Raw genomic sequence first — 21,396 nt, forward strand, 5'->3', positions numbered from 1 at the left:
AAAATATTAAATTGTGTAGCATCGAATCGCGCGCCAGCCGCGAAACGACGCGCGACTAGGTGTGTATGTCTGAGCGAATCGAAAAGTGCGAAAGATGGAATGTTTAGAAACAATTGTATGATTGGCAAGGATGAGGACAGAGAGCATGGCAGAACGAGTGTGAGAGAGATAAAAGATGAGAGGAACGGTGAGCGGTTCGAAGAAGTGTGCCAGAGTTTGAACGACAGTGAAAGTAAACGGTATTGTAGAGAAAATTATTAACAAAGAGATTGTATTAAACACACGTGATCTTCTCAACTCTCGGTCCCTGGGATTCCAACAATTGCGTGCAACAAGAGACTTCGTCTATATGTCGCATTACGATTTTGATGGAATTTGGTATACCGATAGAGTATTAAAAAATATTAGACACGTATTTTTCTCACGTACGTAAGCTTGTATATTCGTCGAATGTCTGGTTTTATAACTGTTGAGTGTTTCTCCAAAGAGCCAGTAAAGCGTGAAGGACAACACGTAAAAAACGATATTGGCAGAGGTGCCGGCGACGATTTGTATACAAGACAATGTTTTCATTTTCGTTCGCTCTCGTTCGCTGTCCTTTTCTTCGGTGTCGAATTTCGTCTGACGAAGATAAGCACAACAGCCCCGGAGCGAAGTTCGCCTTGAGAATCGTTACCATAGTTCCGAAGCGTTATATTACTATTAATGATCTTACAAAGCCTGCGTATAATATATAACAATCTCACGCAGTTCGTACGATATTAATTTTTTAAACTCACGTTGCACATAATTTAACGCGGGTACCGAGAGAATTAATTCGAGGACCTAATATTTCGTCTGACGCGCGCGTTCCCGAAAGCATCGAAAACTGTTTTGCCGGTTCCACCGACGTCATCGGCAGGCCCTGAATTGATAATTAAATAATACTCATGCTGGATATCAAACGAAACTTTCGGTTTAATAAGAACTTCTTGGGCGCCCGCGCGCTACCACCGCTAGCACGTCGATTCTCCGAGTTATTTCAGCTTGAAAACTTGGCGCAGACGTGCCCTTAACTTTCCGCTTCGAAATAACTAATTCAATTAGTATATCAGCGCCGCTAGACCCGGGTTAACTACATCTTTGCAGGTGTATCTAATCTTCGCGCGAACGGCAACTTCGACATTGCTAATCTCCTCTCGAAACCCACTCCCGCGGAATCGACTGTTCGCTGCCCGATTCCTTTCCCTGTAATTCGAGCACACGCCCACGTTGAAGAGTAATCATAGTACTGTTTGTTTTACCGACTACTTCACGCGAGATTAATCGGGATCGTCCGTCGAATCGTCTGACGTGCCACTTTCACGAATCTTCGGCGGGTTTCGCATTGTGAAACTTCGTAACCAAGATGACGGCTCGGAATCTCATTATCCGTATATTGTCTCCGACTGGCGAAATTGGGGGAATATACTACACCGAAAGTTTTTGAAAAAATCCATAACGGAAACGCGTAGTATCGACGATCGAACAAAAATATGAAATATAATATTACAAGAATATAACAGAATCTGTGGATCAATCTATGCAAGAAAGATTTGTATTTGTGAAGAATGTACAATTTTACGTAATATAATAAACAATAGAATGTACAATTTTCATCCTTCCAGTGCAAATTTTATAACGAAATCGGTTTTTTTTTACTATTTTCTTTCCCCCAAAGGAACTATGTACTTATCTTTTACTTCTATTCCCAGAACAAACCTCCCCCTGTGAAATAATCCGGATTACCGTGGCAAACAATCAGAGGGTCCTGTAAACAAATTTCGACGCTTCAACGAATATTGCAAAAAGAAACAAGTTTCACCGATTGAAAGGTAGCAACTTTTCCGCGTGTTTACCAACTATTATACACCAGCATTCTACTTGTTGAATGTTTGCTGTGGAAGGAAACAACCTTGATTGAAACCTTCGAGCAGAACAAGAAGGGAATCCCACCTGAATTTCTAATCCGCGAGGAAAAAGTGGCTGCATTATCCGTATTTGACTTTTAAAAGGCTAAACTTTCATGTTCCGTGTCTCTCGTAGAAATAAAACTGTTACGTTGGTATAAGTTAGGTTAATAACAACACGTGACTGTATTTAATTTTTGTACCAAAATGTTATACTTTTATTCATAGTTGATGTATTGGATGGAAAAAGGGCACGCCAAAACCGTGAGATAATTTCAGTGTTTTCATTAATGGATTATTTAATAAAAAGTAAGGCAATAAAAAAGACCCAGTTTTCGAGATATAGTAGCAGGATGGAGGTCCTAAAATAATCTAGCAAAAATTAAAAAACGTAATGCATATTTTTATGTTGGTCTCTTATTTTAGGAACACTATAACTAAAAGTCTATTTTTCTGGATTCTTGGAAAATCTAACGAGTTGATTATCTTTTTAATAAAAACAGAAACGTTTGTTTCGTTGAAACGTGAGAAATTGAGTCAATTTTAAGTGTACTTGGTACTTTTGTTCTTTTGAATTTGATGTACAACAGAGAGCTAAATGACAGAGTGCGCCATTTCTCATCGACTGCTACAATGCACTCAAGAAGTTTGAACAATGAATCGAAAATACGAACAGAGATCCATCAAATTTTTGTTCAACAGATTATGCAATATTCAGGCGTTTCGATAGTTAACATAACCGTCTCACAGTGGTTCAGGAGGCGATATTCCGTAGTCAAAAGTAAAATGTCATTTATATTGATGTTTTTCAACAAAGACTTTTACTAATGGACTTTTAAAAAACAAAGTTATTAATGATAACAAATTTCAAATTATTTTATCATGATATAATATTTTTCCTACACTGTAAACAACTACGTAGCACAAAATATTCGGACATAGATGGCGGTAAAGTGTGTGTGTGTGTGTGGGGATCAGTGGATTTTTTAGTCGGTTAAAGTTCGACACAACTCCGAAATCTTCCCCTCCTACCACCATGGCGTTGGAGAATCTATTGAGGGTTTTTCTCACGTAAAAAAAAGGACTCCGATATGCTTGACTTGTTTCAAGTATTGCAATCAAGATTCCTGAAACGACATCGCTAACTATGACATTAGCATAGGACATTAGCAACACTACTAGCAATGCAAATTGAATCGCGCGCTAAAACCTCGCGGGTTTTCGATGTATTCGTTAACCACGTTAATCGAATGATTAACGTCGTTCTCCCCGCTAATTTGATCCGAAATCCTGTAACGTCGTTAATGCCGACTAATTACATACGTCGAACGGCGCAATGTTTTACAGCCGATGAAATACGCGAGATGTACTTTAAAGCGGCGATTCAGGCCGTGAAACGCGAATCGGAACGAATTCAACAGGAGACCGCCATGTTTCGACGAAAGTTCTAAAACATTTCGAGTACGAGGGACAATTAAAATGCGATAAAACATTTTATTACGTTGGCCGTTAATGATCGTAAACTGGTCGCGGCGGAGACAACGACGTTAACTGGAAAACATTTTATTTCCTGGCAAACTCGAATCAGGATAATTCCGTAGAAATTACCGCACCGCAGGCTGGAGCTGAGAGTATTCGATAATTCGTAGTCTAATAAACAACTGTAAGACTATATTAACCGTGAATTATAAATGGAAATAGAAGAAACAGAATTATACCGAATCCTACTGGAAAGGATTGATTTTTTCTTTGATGTAACTCCTCTACAAATGAACAAAAATTAGACAGAAAACTGTAACTATCCGAGGGATTATTACGAAAATATTGCGTTATATCGAAGCAGAGCGAAAGGGGTTGAGGTTTTGAGCAAATAAGACTAACTAATCGCAACCTAACCTAATTTCAATTGTTACCACGAAGAGAATTTACGGCGCGCGATGCGAAACTGAAGAAGTACCTGCGTGTCTCGTACACGTTGCGTCAGTGACGCTCACTACAGGTATCGAGGAACGTGTGTAGGTGTCTCCATCTTTGCATAACTCTGAAAGTAAATAACGCTCGGGACGGATGAAGGATTCGATCGACGCTCGCCGTACGCTCCGCACGAGATTCCTCTCGCGGTATAATCTTTGGGCGAGTTCGGAACGCCTGTGAACCGATTAACGAACCGCGTTGGAATGACGGTGAGCATCGCTGCCGGAGAAAATAGTGGCATCGCATGTTGGAGAGCGGATGTGTTTTCGTCGACGCGATGCTCGATCGCGTGCTGATCGAGCGGTATTTGTCGGACCGCTGTCAGACATCGTTCCACTCGTACGATCGGGTACAGACACGGTGATTGCAACCCGAATGCAACCACGCCGCGAGGAAACTTATCATTTCGAGGGACGAGTATTCTATAACTCTCTCGCACGCGCGATAGAATAATCGCGATTACACCGGCCCAGAAGAGAATTTACGACCGTCGGAGTTCATGCTGACTAGACTGATTTGTGACCTAGACTTTGACAACTTATTTTTGAAGATTCGTCACCTCGATACGGCACACGAAAGAACGTAATTTATTACGAAACAAAAAGAAAAACGACAAAGACGGATAACTAGACTCGGGGAGACTGTTGCGTGATGCGCACTTTCTTTGTCGAAACGTCGACTTTTATTTATTGCATGATAACGATCGCAAACGGTAGATTAGTTTTCCCGTATCGGTTTTTATTTCCAACTGTCCCGCAGCATAATTACGTGGGGTGGGAACCGTAGAGTAGGTAAATGTAAAAGCAAAATATGACTTCAGTTTTTACCGAAAGATTTTTCTTTGTCGCTGAACAAATCGTTTAGATTTGTAAGTAATATCATGAATGTTATATTCCTAGATAAATTTATTTACTATTTTCTAAATAACATCAAACAGGAATAAATGTGGTTACCAACACTAGAAATGTCAATCATAAAAAGATAGACGCGATTACTGCCACATATAATCATATGTAGATATGCATAAACAGAATTATAGTTTGGACAAACTTGTTCAAGAAAAATCTCACGTTTCATGACGCGAAATAAATAATTTAAAAGAAAAGGATATACTGCACTTACCGAAATATATCCCACCGATTCGAAAATCCTTCCTCCAACGCTATTAAAAGCTCCAAAGAAGTACGAGATCACGGTTTTCAACTTTCTAATAACGAAATAAGAGACTGTATGTAAAAATGAATAATTCTGATGTGACAATACATAAAACGTTTAATATCGATGTTATTTCCCACTATTTTGCAATACCAACAATTTGACTCATGAAAAAAAAGTTAGTCAAAAAACTTTGTTTCTTTGAAATACCACCGTACCCTTTATTTTGATCAAAATGTTTAGAAATATAGTGGTGTAAGTTATAGCTGTACGTATTTATAGCATCAGTATGTATATGAAATTTTTTATTCTTCGACCCGAAGTTACCTGAATGCAATTCGATCCGAGAACACGGGATGAACTATCCGGTTTCGATACCGCAAGACCGTTTCGCCGCTACCAATGGTACAAAAGAAACTGTTCTCCTTGAACAACTATCGATCTTCTATTTATCGCACAGTAACGATCACAAAACATTCTTCATCATAACAAATTCTTATATTGATCTTTATTTCAAACTGTTTCATAACAAAATATAATACTCTTAAATCCTTAGTTACCTAAACATAGATCCGTGAACACGGGACGAATTACGAGGTTTCGATATCACGAGCGCTTTGAAATGCTGAAACAAGGGCATTCAATTGTACCGTTTCGCTGCAACCGATAGCTACCCTTTTCTCAATTTCTGCCATTTTTATCACTAAATCGTTAAGAATCGAGTCCGGGAATTCAACTGAAATGGAATAATTGAATACGTCGCGTCGTTCTGTAAAATCTTATAATAAACGAGCTACTTACTTTTATTTACGAACAAATGGAGTTCTGTTAGTATATCTTGCAATGCAAGTCCTTTCTTCAGTTTTATATCTTGTATTTCTGTGTAACGGTATGTTAAGGAATATATAAAGAGTTTTGTATGTAAAAATAAGGTAATTAAATGTAATAATTTCGTATACATGACAAAAAGGATACTGCAATAACATAGTTCGTATGACTCGTTCAGTAACCAATTCGCAATATTCTTGATATCGATGGGACGAGGATGTCCAACGCAGGAATAAACGTTATCTTCCGTGACCTCGCCAAAAGCAAGTGACGTACTTTGAAGAACATTTAAAACTTTCCTCATATCTCCCCCGCTTAACGTTATTAACGCGTTCTTTCCATCTTCTGTGACGTTTAAACTTCAGCGTTCATGTTTACATATATATAAGTTTCATTAGCGTATTTAAGTATTTATGCAAAAATAATAAACTTACTTTTCTTCTTTAATAATGTCATCCAGTCTTGGCATTATTTGATTCGCAGACAATGGACCAAATCTAAATTTAGTGCATCGAGACTGAAGAGCAGGGATAATTTTACTGAGGTAGTTGCATATGATGCAAAACCGTACATTGTCTGTGTATTTCTCGATAACTGGAACACAGTCTATCAAAAGAATACATTCTTTACGTTTAAAATATCTCAATCAGCGATACATACTTCTTCTGAGAGCATTCTGAGCATCGTTTGTCATAGCATCAGCTTCGTCGAGGATGATTAATTTAAAACCAGATCTATACATAGTACCAGTACTTGCAAAACTGAGTATTTGTCCTCTGACAATACCAATACCTCTGTCATCCGAAGCATTCATTTCTAATACCTGTATATAAAAGAAACGTATAAATACGATACAAATTTCTATACTATTAGATTAGTAAAATGGAAGAAAAATGAGACCATCGAGTTGAATTGGCCTGACGAGTATAATTTACGGGCGCACGCAAGTATCGTACTTGTCTTCCCTGTTCCGGGAGGCCCGTAAAACAAGAGATGAGGAAGTTGGTTTTCGTCAATAAATCTATTTACTGTCACAAAAAAGTAATCGTTTATTAAATATTAAATGGCCTTAATCCTTCGTGGAACTAACAAATCAATGGAAAATACTAACCAGTTTTTATGATTTCCTCATGAGATATAAGATCATCCAATTTCTTTGGACGATACTTTTCAACCCTACAGCATTAAAGTCAAATCATTATTTCGTGTACATTTACGTATATTTATAACACAATAGCCAATGCAATATAATTCTCACCATGGTAAATTCTGGAACGTTCCAGGTGTTACTGTCATGTCTTACAACTCGAATATTTATCACAAACTTTAGTATAAATACGATAAAAGGTTAGAAACCGTGCGTCTTTTCGGCTATTTTAACCGGCAAAAATGACGTCAAAAGCGCGGTATTTTCCTTTCAAAATTTTCGAACCGAATGTAACGATTGGCAAACGTTTGTAACCAGTGTGGCCAGATCAGGCATAATTGAGTGCATCGAAATCGACAATAGTGACGACGAAGTTCCTTAGCGTCTAACGGAGTGGTGGGGATAGCAGGCATATGCTACCGCACGAGCCACGTGTATGTACGTGAGCTCGGCACTTCGTACAATTTTGGGAAAACGATAAAGAACGCGAATGTGAGCCTTTCCTTCTTGCTCTTGTAACAGCTGAAATATGACCTGGCGATAATCTGCATATGATTCCAAGTCTCGACTGCCTCAGCATTTTTACTTTCCGACCTACGTAAGGTATAAGGAAAGTACCATCACAGACGAGGTATGTGGTACCATAATGAAAAACAAATTTCGAAAATTTTTTTAGTGGAAATACACGTTTTAGGACCCCCTGATCATATTGTGACTATTAAAAAAAACAGAAATTTTTTTTTGTTCCTATACTATTACCATGATTGCGTCTAAACAACCGAATGAATTTCAATGAAACTTTACATTTAAGTTTTATGTTCTCGTTTCAAGGTTTGATTAGATTTTGAGCGTGATCAGCTCCCGGATAATGATGATTATACGTCTTATAGTTTTATAATTATTTCGATACATATACATTATTTGTAACAAATTTTTAAAACGATTTATATAAATCTGAAGAAAGAGCATGATCGAATAAACTTTTCTTCTATCTTTTCTAGAAAGGAAAAATTAAACAAAATCTTATACATTGCATAACTACCTAAACCCCATTAAAAACATATTCCACAAATATTTTAGAATAATGTTGTTCAAAGCACTCTCACTCGTAAAGGGTTAATTAAGAAATAAATGTTTAGAAATTGAAATAAGTAAAATCGATTAAAATGAAAAACCACTCTTAACCAGTACCGTGCATGCTGTAACAATCTTCAGTAACAAATATTTCCTAAAGATATGATCTAAATAGGAAAATTAATTGCAACAGAAATAGATTAATAATGGCTTTCCCCGCTATGATTTTCAATAACCGTATCAATTTGTTACACAGAACCAAATGTTATACAGGGTGTTCGGCCATCCCTGAGAAAAATTTTAATGGGAGATTCTAAAGGCCCAAATAAAACGAAAATCAAGAATATCAATTTCTTGACTGAGGCTTCGTTAAAAAGTTATTAAAACATTAAATTAAAAGATTTCAAATCATTTTGAAAAATTATTTTTGGTTGCAGGGGTCAATTATAATCATTTTTTGTAAATAGATATACCCCCAAAATCCTAACCATTTTCGAGAAAAAAATTCCTTACCGAAAATATAATTTCAGGCCATGCACCCCCGGAATTTCATGCGAATCTTTAAAATGTCATAACTTCTGAATGGATTGGAGGATTTTAATGTTTCAAACGGCAAACAACGCGTATTTTGACGAAGAATATGTACAAAATTCTAAAAATATTCGAAAAGTTGTTCCTTAACCCCGTAAACTCACAAAAACTCCATAAAACTGGTCCAATTTTCAAACGGCCATAACTCCTACAATAGTGAATAGATTTGATTGAAATTTTTTTTCTGAAGTAGAGGTCATGGGTACCTACAAAAAAGTATTAAACAAATTTTCTGTACAGCGCCAACCAAATTTATTACAAATAAAAAACGAATTTTTAAGAAAAATCGACAGGGTAGGGCTTAAATTTTTCGGCGAAAAAAAAAATTTTTAAATCTTTCTGGAAAAACTATTTTCGGTTGCAGGAGTCAATTACAATCATTTTTGGTGAATAGACATACCCCCCAAAATCCTACGCACTTTCGAGAAAAAAATTCGAGTAGGTCGAACAATTTTTCAACAAAATTAAAATATTTCAAATCATTCTGGAAAAATTTTTTTTAGTTGCAGAGGTCGATTACAATCATTTTTAATGAACAGATATACTCTCGAATTCCTACTCATTTTCGAGAAAAAAATTCAGAGAGGCCTAAATTTTTCGACGAAAAAAAATTTCTTTTTTTTAATAGTCACAATACGATCAGGAGGTCTTAAAACGTGTATTTTCACAAAAAAAAATTAAAAAATTTTTCTTTCATTATGATACCACAGACTGATGATACTTTCCTCACAGACGAGGTATACGAGTGACCTTTCACCACAGACGAGGTATACCTTGTCTATAGTAACACACACCACTTTTCCAGAGAGTTATTCGAATACATTCTCAAACGGCGGTTACTTTAAATAATTAAAATTAAATTGGTGAATTGAAGAACAGTAAAAATCCAAAAATGACTAACCTATGAAATATGTAGAAAAGTTTCAACAGTAAAGTAATTATAATTGGCCATTCTATATATTTTAAAACGTAGCAAAAAAAACTCTTATTTTATGGTTTCTATGGTTTCAACCCACGTTTCATTCTACGCATTTGAAATGAAAAATGAATAACAATTCTTAATTAGAATTAATTAATAGCAGGTACTAACATGCAAAGAAAAAGTAGATAATTCAAAAAATCGTAACGCTTTGTAGTTTAATTATCGATAGTTTAATGTTTCTTATCATTTTTGTGTTATTTCGATATACAATTGCTTATCGTTATGCAAATAAAGTTGGTTAAAAGATCTGAACAAGTCATCGATTAAAATGAAAACTTGATAACAAAAAAAAGATAGGTCCAGGTACCGTTAAATAAAAATTAAAACGAAAGATCCGAATACTATACCGAAACTCAAGTAGTAACATTCAAAGGAACATCAAGAATATCATGAGTAATTCAGAAATATGGCACAGAACCCCCGATTACATGCTGCTCTCCAAATTGCGGTTCAAGCTAACCCTACCGGAACTACGAAGCGACGAAAATTTAAGAAACGAATTCCTCGACGTAGTAACGAGCAAAAACATGTCCAAATATTACGAAGACGCGTGTAAAACGTTCGACTGGAACATGGACGAAAATCTGCTCGAGACAATGATGCACGCGAACGAGGTTAAGTTGCAAGAATTAGAGTCTTCCGACAATACGACTCTCGAGGATGTTGCAAATGCAAAATGGCGGGAAAAGGTAGAATTGTTTTGCGAGATCGGTGACCTCGATCGTGCCACAGATGTCGCGAGCATGATCTTCGAAGACGAGAGCAACTCGTCGAGCGTTAGGGTCGAGGCTGCTTTCGGTTTATTTAGAATAGCGTATCTCGGATACAATTTTCGCTCGATGGGAAAAATAATCGGCGACATAACGAACCTGATGGAAGTAACGTGCGTATCGAGCAGTGATTGGTGTTGCCGGAATAAATTAAAAGTATACGAAACCGTCTACTGTCTCGCAACACGAAACTTCGCACGCGCCACGTTGCTTTTATTAGATTGTATACCCACCTTCGAGTCTTACGAATTGCTAACCTTCAAAGAAGTCGTCGAATACACTATATTATCCGGAATGATCTCTTCATCTCGATCGGATCTCGATCGTCGATTCAACAATAACGGTCTCCTGCAACAGGCTCTCATCATGGAGTCCCCCAAATACAAAGAATATTTTTATTCCCTTTACGATTGCCGTTACAAAGAGTTCTTTAAGAATCTTGCATGGGTCGAGTCGGAGCTCAAGATCAATCCTTTGCTGCATTGTCATTATCGTTATTATGTAAGGGAGATGCGATTAAGAGCGTACTCGCAGCTATTGCAAGCGTATAGGACCATTAACTTTAGCAGAATGGCGACAGAATTCGGTGTTACAGAGGAATACATAGAACAGGAGGTGGCACGGTTTATTGCGAACGGCAGATTGCATTGCAAAATCGATAAAGTGGCTGGAACGATCATTACCGTCAGTGCTGTAGGATGCGACAGGAGCCAAGCACCCGATGCTACTTGCGGTCGCGGAATGATTTATCAAAATACAATTAAAAAAGGCGACGGGTTGCTTAATCGACTGAAAAAACTCGGTCAAATTATCGATTTTTGAACACAGTTTCAAACACCGTAAAAACTATTCCCGGACTTCGCATTTCCTAATCCTTTCACGGTATGATTTCATTACAATTTTTCAAATATATAGCATTTAATTTGTTCGCACACTTGTCATTTATTGGTGAAGTATTAACACGTTGACTGGCATACCAATACAGTAAAATTGACGATAGAAATAATAGTAAATTGATTTTAAATCTTCGATTGAAGTATCAAGTCCTGCATATTATACACGTGCTCCTATTGTTCTTGGACTAATACAACAATGGCGTTGCAAATACCGTAAAGCATTGACAATGTTTAACGGAATAAATACTATTTATGGAACGGAGTAATTGCATTTTAGTCTACTGATCAAAGTTATAGTTTAAAGACACAGTATCAGAAGTTTGTTGTCACCTTCGAAAATTTTCGGCGAATAATACTATAACATAACCTTAATTACGTACAATTTTTGGAATTAAAGTGAGTACATACAAGATCTGGAACGTCCTTCAATGAACTATGGCTCATCGAATTTTTAGAAAATATCCTAGGTCTATTTATAAGGGATCTAAAGAAGTCAAGCGAAATTTCGATTACTTGCTTGTACTTGATTTTGAAGCTACATGTAAACAGTTTGAGAAATTGATACCCCAGGAAATCATCGAATTTCCTTGTGCGGCCGTGTCTACGAAAAGCTGGCAAATAGAGAACATGTTCCACGAATATATCAAACCAAAAGTTCATCCAGTACTAACACCATTTTGCACAGAACTCACAGGAATCATACAAGACATGGTGGATGATCAGCCTCATTTTCCAGAAGTGTTTGACAAATTTTGCAGTTGGTTGGATGAAAATAATTTTTTCAAGGATAACGAGTGCGCTTTCGTTACATGCGGTGATTGGGACTTAAGAGTGATGCTTCCACAGGAGTGTAAATTGTCGAACATAACGCTACCGGTATATTTTAAAAAGTGGATAAACTTGAAAGACAGTTTTTGCGACGCAACGCAATATTACCCCCGAAGTATGACTGATATGTTGACCCATCTCAAACTTTGTCACGAAGGGAAATTACATTCTGGTTTGGACGATGTAAAAAATATGGTCAGAATAATACAAATTCTTAGTAAAGATCACGATGCACAGTTCAAAATAAATTCTGCCCCCGAAGTGTTGAAACAATATTTAAATAATACATTTGGAGTGTAATTAATTAAATTGATTTATTAATAATAAAAAATTGCTCGTATAAAAATGTAAAACTACAGCGTATTCTTAACGATACATATTTACGTAAAATTATTAATTCTAACATTCTAATTTATGGTCGTTTAACGTTTACTTTTATCTGTACATCTAGCTTGTTATTTTCTGTAAAAATTTCAAGTACTGCATTAATACTGCGTTCCATCCTCGCTTTGCATTGAATTTTTAATTGGAAATCTCTTCTCGTGGGTATCATGCCCTCCGTAGGAACGACGCTCAAATATTCTGTATTTGACAAACAAGTTTCAAATGGCTCTGCCACGGTAGAAGAACTTCTGATCGTCACGATTGCTTCTGTTCTAATCGGTGGAGTTAAAATTATGGTGGACGGACTGGCCGTAACATTGCTAGTATTAGTGTACATACAATTTCCTACGAACGTTCTGAAAATGTTGTAAATGAAAGTAAACATTCATGAAATTTTTCAACCATTGAAAAATTTTCGAGACTTACTCGGAGGGTAAATAACTTTCGCCGTGTCCTTCGTATACATGACTATTATCGCTACAAAGAGAGTAAAACATTTGCGATTCGTCTGCGTTGTCCTGGAGGACAGACAACGTTTCGTCAGCACACACTTCCATCGTCAACAATATCTCATGTTGACGTATTCCTCGGCAAAGGTCTCCAAGGTTTTGCTTTAGAATGTATAAACTAATTTATAATACAACCATAAATTAGTTAATAATTGTTACAATTTAATTGGTAAATTTGCAGTCGTTTACCACTGAATCACGAATAACATTTATGTCCGGCATTAACTGTTCCCCAGGGAAAGCTTTGCATATTGGGTGAAGTATGTTTCTAAATGCTTCGTTTTCGTTTCCGTTTAGTTCACCGGTTTCCTTCATTTTGTTGTACAATCTGAAGGTTCAATTTTCAATTAGTATAATCTTCATTACAAAAGTGATGCAAGTCCGTTTTTATTACACGAGTCTTGAAGATATCTAAGAACTACTGGTAAAAAAAATAGATTTACAGTATCCGAGATCGACCAAATTAATTTAGAGGAGAATAGCAGAAACGAGAACTCTGATGCTCAAAATTTAATAAGAAACTTACACCACTTTTATAATAAATGGTTAAATTAGTGATTGCTTTTAAATTCGATAACCGTTCACCTACGAATTCGCCAACGCGAAGGTTCGTCTCCGTGAGTGATTATTACTGTTCCTACGTGAGATACATCCGAGCGTTGTAAGAGTGCTAAATCTTCTTTACGCGGTTGAAATTTCAAAGTCACCCATTGAATTTCTTTCGGATTCAACAATAACTCGGTTGGATTCACTTGCCAACTCGAAACCATAGTAGGATACACGGCTGAAATTATTCAGAAACAAAAGGTAGTGATCACTAGAAAGTGATACACATTTATTTAACACATTCATTTGTTTAAAGAAAAACCTTTTGGCGTTAATTTTATTTTAACGTATGAACACAGATCCCCCGTGTTTTGTAATTTGATCTTCGAGTTCAAAGAACCTCCGGAATTTAAAGTACCGAGCGATAACCACATTTTTCCGCTTGTGTCCTTGAATGCCTCAAAAAATTCGACCCTGCTATAACCACCATAACCGTATAAAAACAACTGAAAACGACAGGGGTTAAATTCAATATAAGATTATTGCGATAGAAAACGAATAAACGAGAGAATAGATTTGATCGTTTACCGCTTTTGTCGGTCGAGATTCGTTATCTTCCCTCCTAGGTTCATAGTGTCTAAATACTATTTTGCCGGTAGCTGCGCTCAGATGATGGGGACTAAACACGACAGACAGCGTTCTGCTCTCTGAACCTTGTAAAATTAATACAATGGTCGTGCCAACGGCTTGTCGTTCGCGAAGGAACTAAAAGAATGTTTAATGTCTGAAAACTCGTCGATTAAAATTAACCGGTTTTGCAATTATTCGTAGAAATTACCCGAAAATTCTTATCGTTGTCCGATATAACGGCTTGAATCTTAATTTTGTTGTTGCTTGTGTTGCGAATGGTAAATTCCTTAATATCCGATTTGCCAGTCTTCACGCTGTTCCATACCAGGGCAGCGTGAGTGGTTCTTATGGGAATTTTATCACCGGCAACAGTCGAACCCGACACCGAACTAAGAGGCGAATTTCTCCCGGATATTCCAGATCTATTGTATCCAATATGGGACAATTGAAACTTGACGAAACTTCGATCAACAACCAAATGAACTTACTTATTTGAAGTCACGCTATTCGGGGACGATGGAGAACTAACGGACGATAAGTATTGAGGCGTTTCGCAACGAGGAAAATTCTCAGCCTCCGGTTCCGTGCAAGCGTTCGATTCTCCGATTAAAGAATAATGATATACATTACTGGCAGCCAATAACTTGATCTTCGCGTGCCTACAAGTATACTAATATAATACGAACAAGTTTGCCAGGAATTATTAGAGAGTTGCGTACTCACATTTTTGAAACATTCAAATTTTGTTGTTTGTACGTAATAAAGAAACAGCCAGTTTCATTAGGTCGCAGGCATATATTTTCGGGCTGAACTGAAAAACATTTCGTGGCTTTCTCGATCTCAGTGTCTTGTGTAAACGTAGCGGATATTGTCACCGACATATTGCCGGCGTTGATCACAGTCAACGGTTTAGTTTGCTTGTTGGGAAGGATCAATGGTAAATCTGTATCGATTACTTGTATCTTACAAATTCCTACTTGCACAACAAGAGGAATTTCCTTGATCATTATGGTATCGTCAGGACCGTTTTCCACCTGAATTATTAAATTGCCTTCGTAACGTTGTAAAAATCGTTGAGCTTTTGTGTTCTTTGGCAAGATACCTTTACACTGTATATTCATGGTTAACGTGTCTTGAGGTTTAATGATCACGCGTTGCAATTCGTCGGAATTTTCCAGACTGAATACTAACGGTTCATCCTACATTGAACAAAGTAATAATAGAAAAAGGATAACTATTTAAACTAGGTATACTCATTTGTATAATTTTATCACCTGTAATATAGCGAGTTTAATAGAAACATTGATGCTGTTTTTATTGTTGATTGTAATGGGTAGAACAGCCGTACTATTTTCAACGATAGATTGAAAATCGTATTCTCTTTTTTGAGAAGGGTTCAAGATGTTTATATTGAGCTCCTCGGGCTTGAAACAAATTATGTGTTTCATAACCCATTCGGATCTGGTTACCATGTCCGATACTGTTATGTTTATAACTGCTATAATTGGTTTACTCATTTTCACTACCGTTACGGCGATCTAAAACGGATATACTTTGGCTATTTTGTTACTATAAAATTTATAGTTTTTTATCTTTACCTTGGCGTGTTGTTCCGCGTCCGGTTTAATAAGAATGACGTCTTTTGGTAACGTGAGTTTAACATATTTCTTGTCCCCTTGAATTTGATTTACGCTCAACGAACATATTAACCATCTATCACTTTTGTTTAAAAGTTCAATGTCAGTCTCCCTTGACATACCAACGATACAATTGCACAGTTCCTCTGTACTTTTACCTATCACAACATCTACAAAATGTAAACAATTACTATCGACGAAACGGTAAAATGTATGAAAAACTCTAATTATTATATTATTGTAAAAGCATACTATTTAATTGAGATTCAGATCGTTGTAAATTCGAAATGTCTTGTATAAAAGTTTCGGATTTGTCTTTATAAGAAACATTTTCTTCTTTTTTAATATCGTTCTTTCCTACTTCTTCATTTTTTGAATTAACAGACTTATTCTCTCGATTATGTTCGACATTAATTATTGAAGTGTGAGGTGAAAGTTTTTTGTCATTATTATAATGCAAATGAGATAAATTAGAATCTTCCAATAACGACTTAAAATCTAAAAATAATGATCATTCTTAAGCCAATTCAAGCAAACATCGTTTTAAACGTATACGACGTTATTTAATTAAAGCTTGCTAATTTTTATATAGCAAAATTATACCTTGATTAAATGTACTCGTTAAGTTCCCGCTACACATTTCCTTTTTAAATTCTGTAGGAACCGAATGTTTAACCGCCATTATTTCATTCGCAGTCTTGCTATCTAGAGACAGTTTTGATGGAAGATTTAACAACTCCATATCTTTCTCAAAATGATCAATTTTTGTATTGGGAGTGGCGGGCATAGATTTTCGTTTTGAGGGCGAAAACGTGTAAGTATCTCTAGATTTATCCACATCTTGTATCTGGATTGGCTTTTTCTTTTTCTTTGCCATTATAAGTTGATCCACTAATTTTCGCGGTGTATTGATATCGATATCTTGTAACGCTTGAGCGATGCAAGTTAAACTCATAATGCTCTGTTCTTCTATATCTTTTGTTACGTTTGATTTATTCGATCGAGCACTATCCTTTGCAATAAATGATCCAGCCGAAGACCCTGTAATTAATAGAACGGTTGGATTGCGGCACACCGTCGGGCCACTTTGCTTTGTATACCTACATTTAGCCACGCGTAATACACGTAATTCTCATTATTTTCAATCAAACAAAATAATGTATGTACATAAAATGGTAACGAATACGTGTTCTAAAAATTACATAAGAAAGTTTTACGGTTCTTTTAGAAAAAATTCTCAAATAATAATTTCCGGCCATTTAAACCAGAGTACCCCCTTAAACAAACGATCATTAATAGTACCTTCTGTTATTATGGTGTTATCAACCAATGGTATAAGTTGACCCGTTCTTTTAGGACTATTTACAGATAGTCCTAAACTCGGTCTTTCAACCCCATCGTGCGATAATTCTCCGAATGCTCCACATTTACGCTTAAAATATTCGTCCACTGATACTTTGCGCCCAGCACGAGATCTGAAATTCAATCGTACAATGAGCGTAAGATAAAGCCTAAATGATTTCAGAAACTCACTCTACTGATAAATCCAGTTCACCGATGATACCCGAGAAACACGATAAATTTAAATATTCCTTTTCGGTGGTCGGAAGAGCGTAAGAGTAATTCTGCTGCCAGGATAGATCGTCGGCTAACAATTGACTAGCCATCCCAGAAGCAGAATGAAACTCTTCGTTGTTGAATTGAGCCATTAATTCGGCAGTAGTCGAATCAAATGTAATCGCATTTACATTTTTATCCGATAACGATGACAACTGTTTCTCTGAACTCCTACTCAACCCAGACGAACGAGCACTTATCTCGTTGGGAACAAAAGCGATCTGAAAAGAAAATTCTATAAAATATACTTTCAAACGAGGATACACGTTCCTTTTTCGTAATAATACTTACGCTGCTTGCTTTACTATTTGCAGAATGCGATGTATTTTCATTCTGGAAATTCACTTTGTTAGAGCATACTGACTTACCCGGATCAATAGCGATCGATGACAATACATTGTCAGACATGTTTTGAATGTTTGCATTGTTTTCTTTGTTTGTCTCTGAAAGAATTATAAACTATAAACACAACCTTTGAACAGATTTAGAAATATAATTGCTAAAAGAAAATCTTACCATACATAGGAGATGTCTTCTTTAAGTCACTGCATCTCTGAAGTAGTTTCCTGGCAAGTTCACGTTCTGCTTCTAACTTATTTTCGCTTTGTCTCTCCATATCGTCCATATTACTCACTTCAGCTAAAACTAGAAACATATATTGAGAAGTATTGTATTGATACAGTTTGGTGAAAAAAGAAAGAACATATATTACTCACAGAAAGATATATTATTGAGTATACCCAGAGACGAATCATCGGGTTTTTGTACTACATCATCCTTCTGTATCTCAGACTGTTTATATGTAATTTCATTATTGCAATTCTCAAGATACTTGCTTTCCAATCTGGAAAAAAGGTTTCAAAGTCCGTTATGTATATAAATTAGATAATTACAGAAATACAACTAATTATAAATAAAATAAATGTAATCGTAGGGAATCGAAAATATCTCACGTTGATACTTAAGAGTTAAATATTAGGAACTTTAAGTATATTTTAATCTAAAAAAAAAATGCTGTCGAAACACCACGAAATTAAGTTGAACGAATTTCGTTTTCGCGTGCAACGATTTTGATAGACCACCGTACGAAAAAAAGAGCTTACGTGTTTTTCCTTTGAACGGTCGAAGTTGCTTGCGGTTGCGGAGTGTTTAACAAAGTTAAGTCCAGGAAATTCGCCCCTGTGGGCTTCGACGGTGTAAACATCGTTGAACGATTCGTTTGTCGTATGATTCTGAGGCGCAAAAATCGCTCAAAGGAACGTTGCGGACGAACAGAGAACTCTAAGCGATTTTTTAATCGCTAAATCAATCCAACAATGGAAGGATTGTACCATATTACACTTAACGTATTGTTTGACAGTTGATCAATTTTAGCGTTCAAATTTGAAAATGTTTCGAGATTGCACGATCATAGAATACAAACTCGTACGGTGTCAGATCGACGACTCTTGTATGGTAAACGTAATGGAAACTGCCATCTGAACTAAATAGCATAAAAGCAATCGCCATGTGCACAGAACAATGGCACTTGTAGTAACATTGCTTCTGTGGTGCTACCGTGCCACGAGAAGAAATGCGTAAACGGGCAGATGATGATCAATTGTAATAGTGACGTTTCAAAAATCGTCATACATAACTAAAGATCGATGACACAGAATAATTATATTATTCGACGAACTGTGATTAATTTTTTGTCTCGCTAGTAGGTTATGTTTTCCTTATGTTATTGTATCCACACTTGTAAAAACCGAATTAAATATTAGAACGTATTGACAATATGATGATAGAAGAAACAACGACAATGTCAGAACGAACACGTTTAACGTACGAGAATAAAGTTATATTGGCGCCTATGGTGCGCATCTGCACACTTCCTATGCGCCTTCTTGCACTTGATTATGGTGCAGATATTGTATATACAGAGGAATTAATAGACTGGAAATTACTGCGATCGTTTCGACGCGTTAATGGTAAGACACTATCAATAGTATAAGGTTGCAAAAAAAAAAATGAAAAATTTATTTAAATAAACTTATTTTTAGATGTTCTGAAAACAATTGACTATATAGACAAAACAGATTGTACGGTAACTTTTCGGACCTGTAGTAGAGAGCAAGATAAAGTAGTTTTACAAATTGGCTCTTGCAGTGCAACAAGAGCTTTACAAGTTGCCAAAATGGTAGAGCAAGACGTTGCTGGAATAGATCTCAATATGGGATGTCCAAAACTGTTTTCTATAGTAGGGAAAATGGGAGCCGCTCTTCTACAGACTCCAGAGGTGGCAACGAATATTCTGAAGACATTAGTTGATAATTTGAGCATTCCAGTAACGTGTAAAATTCGTGTGTTACCGGACCTAGACAAAACTTTAGAACTTTGTGAACTTCTGGCGTCGACTGGTATATCGGCTATAGCAGTTCACGGTCGGACTGTTCATGAAAAACCACAGCACGCAAATCGCAATGAAATTCTAAAGAAAATTTCGGAGAAACTTTCAATACCAGTCATAGCGAACGGCGGCTCGAACGATATACAGAAATATTCCGACATTTTTAAGTAATACTGCGCTTACTTTCCTTGCAGATTATTAGTAACGTAATTTATATGTTGCTATTTATACAGTTTAAAAGTAATTATAGTTGTTTGCAGATTTAAAGAAGTAACTGGATGTAGCAGCGTGATGCTCGCTCGTGCTGCCCAGTGGAATTGTTCGATATTTCGTAAAGAAGGTTTAGTTCCCATGGAAGATGTAATCAAAGCATATGTTAAATACGCTGTAGATTGCGACAATCCACCTTCCAATACCAAATACTGTATACAAAATATCCTTCGTGAACAACAGGAGTCAGCTTTAGGCAAAAAATTCCTTAATTCTCAAACTCTGGAACAGATATGGTAAGAATTAAAGAGTTTGAGCGACTTCTGGAAATGTAAATTTATCGGGAAATTGCTCAAATTAGGTGGGTCATCTTGCACATTACATTTATGTTATTGTAGCGACGTATGGGAATTAAGCGATTATTGTCGTACGAAGAGAATGGAATTTAAAGAAAAAGGTTTGCTAGGCAGATCTCAAGTTTTTCCAATGAGAAACGAGGATAAACAGGACGAGGATCAGTCGTCTGGTAAAAGAAAACTATCGGACGATGAAGATGTAGTTCTGATGCACTGTGCATTCTTAAGAAATAATTATGCGACAGATCTTGAATTACCGAAAACCGTATTATTTAAATGGGCGCAAACGCACAGAAAGAAAATGCCGCACTACGATACGCATAGAAAAGAAAAACTTTTCCGTTCCGTTGTTACTGTCGATGGAAGAAAATTTGGATCATCCTTCTGGTAAATAGATGACATATAGTATTATATAGATGCAAATACACGTAATTTTTTAAATAATATAGAATTCGATTTCTGGACTATTTTTAGGGAAAAGAATAAAAAAGGGGCAGAACAAGGTGCTGCGTTAGTTTGCCTCTTTTCTTTGAGTCTAGTCAGCGAGAAAGCTCTTATTGCGAGTGGCAGTATACTTTCCTGATGTCGAACAATTGGAAAATAGGAAAGATTTATCATGTATCAAGAAAGCCCAACATACTTTCAAGGATATTTTCCGCCAACAAACGAAATATGTTCTTCATTTTTTTAATCGGTTCTATTGTCAATAAAAGGATTTTTCTGTTACACATTTGCGTAATATTTTCAATTTATGTTTATTAGGACTTTATTCCTCTTTTTGGCGAGCACTATCTGCCCTGGAAGTCCTGAACTCTTCTTTTTTTCAGCTTGCATAATAAACGGCCTACGGGGGCACTTTTTGCACCCCCACCAGGAACGGCCCTGTAAAATAGTACTAAAAAGGCTCATTTACCCATACTTTTATCGAATAAAATTCACTCAAAT

General features: G+C 36.4%; 4 protein-coding genes across 6 annotated transcripts; 2 read left to right on the forward strand and 2 right to left on the reverse strand.

Annotated features, from left to right (window-relative positions):
* Nucleotides 1-5,636: 5,636 nt before the first annotated feature.
* Nucleotides 5,637-7,321, reverse strand: LOC122397219 (replication factor C subunit 5). Of its 2 annotated transcripts, XM_043396238.1 has the most exons (8): nucleotides 7,144-7,321; nucleotides 6,997-7,061; nucleotides 6,786-6,913; nucleotides 6,546-6,708; nucleotides 6,320-6,479; nucleotides 6,033-6,244; nucleotides 5,859-5,936; nucleotides 5,637-5,793 (listed from the first exon to the last, which is right to left on the reverse strand). In XM_043396238.1, the coding sequence occupies exons 1-8, from the start codon at nucleotides 7,179-7,181 to the stop codon at nucleotides 5,648-5,650; spliced, it is 990 nt and encodes a 329-aa protein (XP_043252173.1). In that variant the 5' UTR covers nucleotides 7,182-7,321; the 3' UTR covers nucleotides 5,637-5,647. The 2 variants fall into 2 exon arrangements, with proteins under 2 accessions (XP_043252173.1, XP_043252172.1); XM_043396237.1 differs by having other exon boundaries at nucleotides 5,859-6,244.
* A 2,715-nt stretch (nucleotides 7,322-10,036) lies between these two features.
* LOC122397530 (26S proteasome non-ATPase regulatory subunit 6-like) lies at nucleotides 10,037-12,520 on the forward strand. The gene is given in 2 exon segments (XM_043396756.1): nucleotides 10,037-11,218; nucleotides 11,764-12,520. Coding segments are annotated over 2 exon segments (1,860 nt in total). The 5' UTR covers nucleotides 10,037-10,068; the 3' UTR covers nucleotides 12,474-12,520.
* On the reverse strand, nucleotides 12,514-18,921 carry LOC122397529. Of its 2 annotated transcripts, XM_043396753.1 has the most exons (19): nucleotides 18,600-18,921; nucleotides 18,213-18,340; nucleotides 18,013-18,141; nucleotides 17,788-17,939; nucleotides 17,413-17,717; nucleotides 17,182-17,354; nucleotides 16,483-16,920; nucleotides 16,132-16,377; nucleotides 15,841-16,049; nucleotides 15,517-15,780; nucleotides 14,966-15,441; nucleotides 14,731-14,901; nucleotides 14,451-14,664; nucleotides 14,201-14,377; nucleotides 13,935-14,118; nucleotides 13,652-13,850; nucleotides 13,256-13,394; nucleotides 12,984-13,168; nucleotides 12,514-12,913 (listed from the first exon to the last, which is right to left on the reverse strand). In XM_043396753.1, exons 1-19 carry the CDS (start codon nucleotides 18,698-18,700, stop codon nucleotides 12,586-12,588), a joined length of 4,218 nt encoding a protein of 1,405 aa, XP_043252688.1. In that variant the 5' UTR covers nucleotides 18,701-18,921; the 3' UTR covers nucleotides 12,514-12,585. The 2 variants fall into 2 exon arrangements, with proteins under 2 accessions (XP_043252688.1, XP_043252689.1); XM_043396754.1 differs by lacking the exon at nucleotides 16,132-16,377.
* Nucleotides 18,922-19,026: 105 nt separating this feature from the next.
* Nucleotides 19,027-21,107, forward strand: LOC122397531 (tRNA-dihydrouridine(20) synthase [NAD(P)+]-like). Its single transcript, XM_043396757.1, has 5 exons — nucleotides 19,027-19,466; nucleotides 19,539-20,052; nucleotides 20,146-20,391; nucleotides 20,494-20,838; nucleotides 20,926-21,107. The coding sequence occupies exons 1-5, from the start codon at nucleotides 19,274-19,276 to the stop codon at nucleotides 21,032-21,034; spliced, it is 1,407 nt and encodes a 468-aa protein (XP_043252692.1). The 5' UTR covers nucleotides 19,027-19,273; the 3' UTR covers nucleotides 21,035-21,107.
* Nucleotides 21,108-21,396: the final 289 nt, after the last annotated feature.

Source organism: Colletes gigas, unplaced genomic scaffold (assembly GCF_013123115.1).
Source record: "Colletes gigas isolate AHSC1104 unplaced genomic scaffold, ASM1312311v1 Colletes_gigas_Sc00009, whole genome shotgun sequence".
Taxonomy (NCBI): domain Eukaryota; kingdom Metazoa; phylum Arthropoda; class Insecta; order Hymenoptera; family Colletidae; genus Colletes; species Colletes gigas.

What these genes read in the sequence shown, in the direction of transcription:
- LOC122397529 (XM_043396753.1), bottom strand. Translation starts at nt 18,700, where the DNA reads ATGTTTACACCGTCGAAGCCCACAGGGGCGAATTTCCTGGACTTAACT. An exon ending in ACCGTTCAAAGGAAAAACAC is followed by an intron (nt 18,341 to 18,599) that starts GTAAGCTCTTTT and finishes CCTTTTTTCCAG; the next exon opens with ATTGGAAAGCAAGTATCTTG. An exon ending in GAAGACATCTCCTATGTATG is followed by an intron (nt 17,940 to 18,012) that starts GTAAGATTTTCT and finishes TAATTCTTTCAG; the next exon opens with AGACAAACAAAGAAAACAAT.
- LOC122397531 (XM_043396757.1), top strand. Translation starts at nt 19,274, where the DNA reads ATGATGATAGAAGAAACAACGACAATGTCAGAACGAACACGTTTAACG. An exon ending in CAAACTCTGGAACAGATATG is followed by an intron (nt 20,392 to 20,493) that starts GTAAGAATTAAA and finishes ATGTTATTGTAG; the next exon opens with CGACGTATGGGAATTAAGCG. An exon ending in AAATTTGGATCATCCTTCTG is followed by an intron (nt 20,839 to 20,925) that starts GTAAATAGATGA and finishes GACTATTTTTAG; the next exon opens with GGAAAAGAATAAAAAAGGGG.
- LOC122397219 (XM_043396237.1), bottom strand. Translation starts at nt 7,181, where the DNA reads ATGACAGTAACACCTGGAACGTTCCAGAATTTACCATG. An exon ending in TGAGGAAATCATAAAAACTG is followed by an intron (nt 6,914 to 6,996) that starts GTTAGTATTTTC and finishes TTTTTGTGACAG; the next exon opens with TAAATAGATTTATTGACGAA. An exon ending in CAGGCCAATTCAACTCGATG is followed by an intron (nt 6,709 to 6,785) that starts GTCTCATTTTTC and finishes TTTTATATACAG; the next exon opens with GTATTAGAAATGAATGCTTC.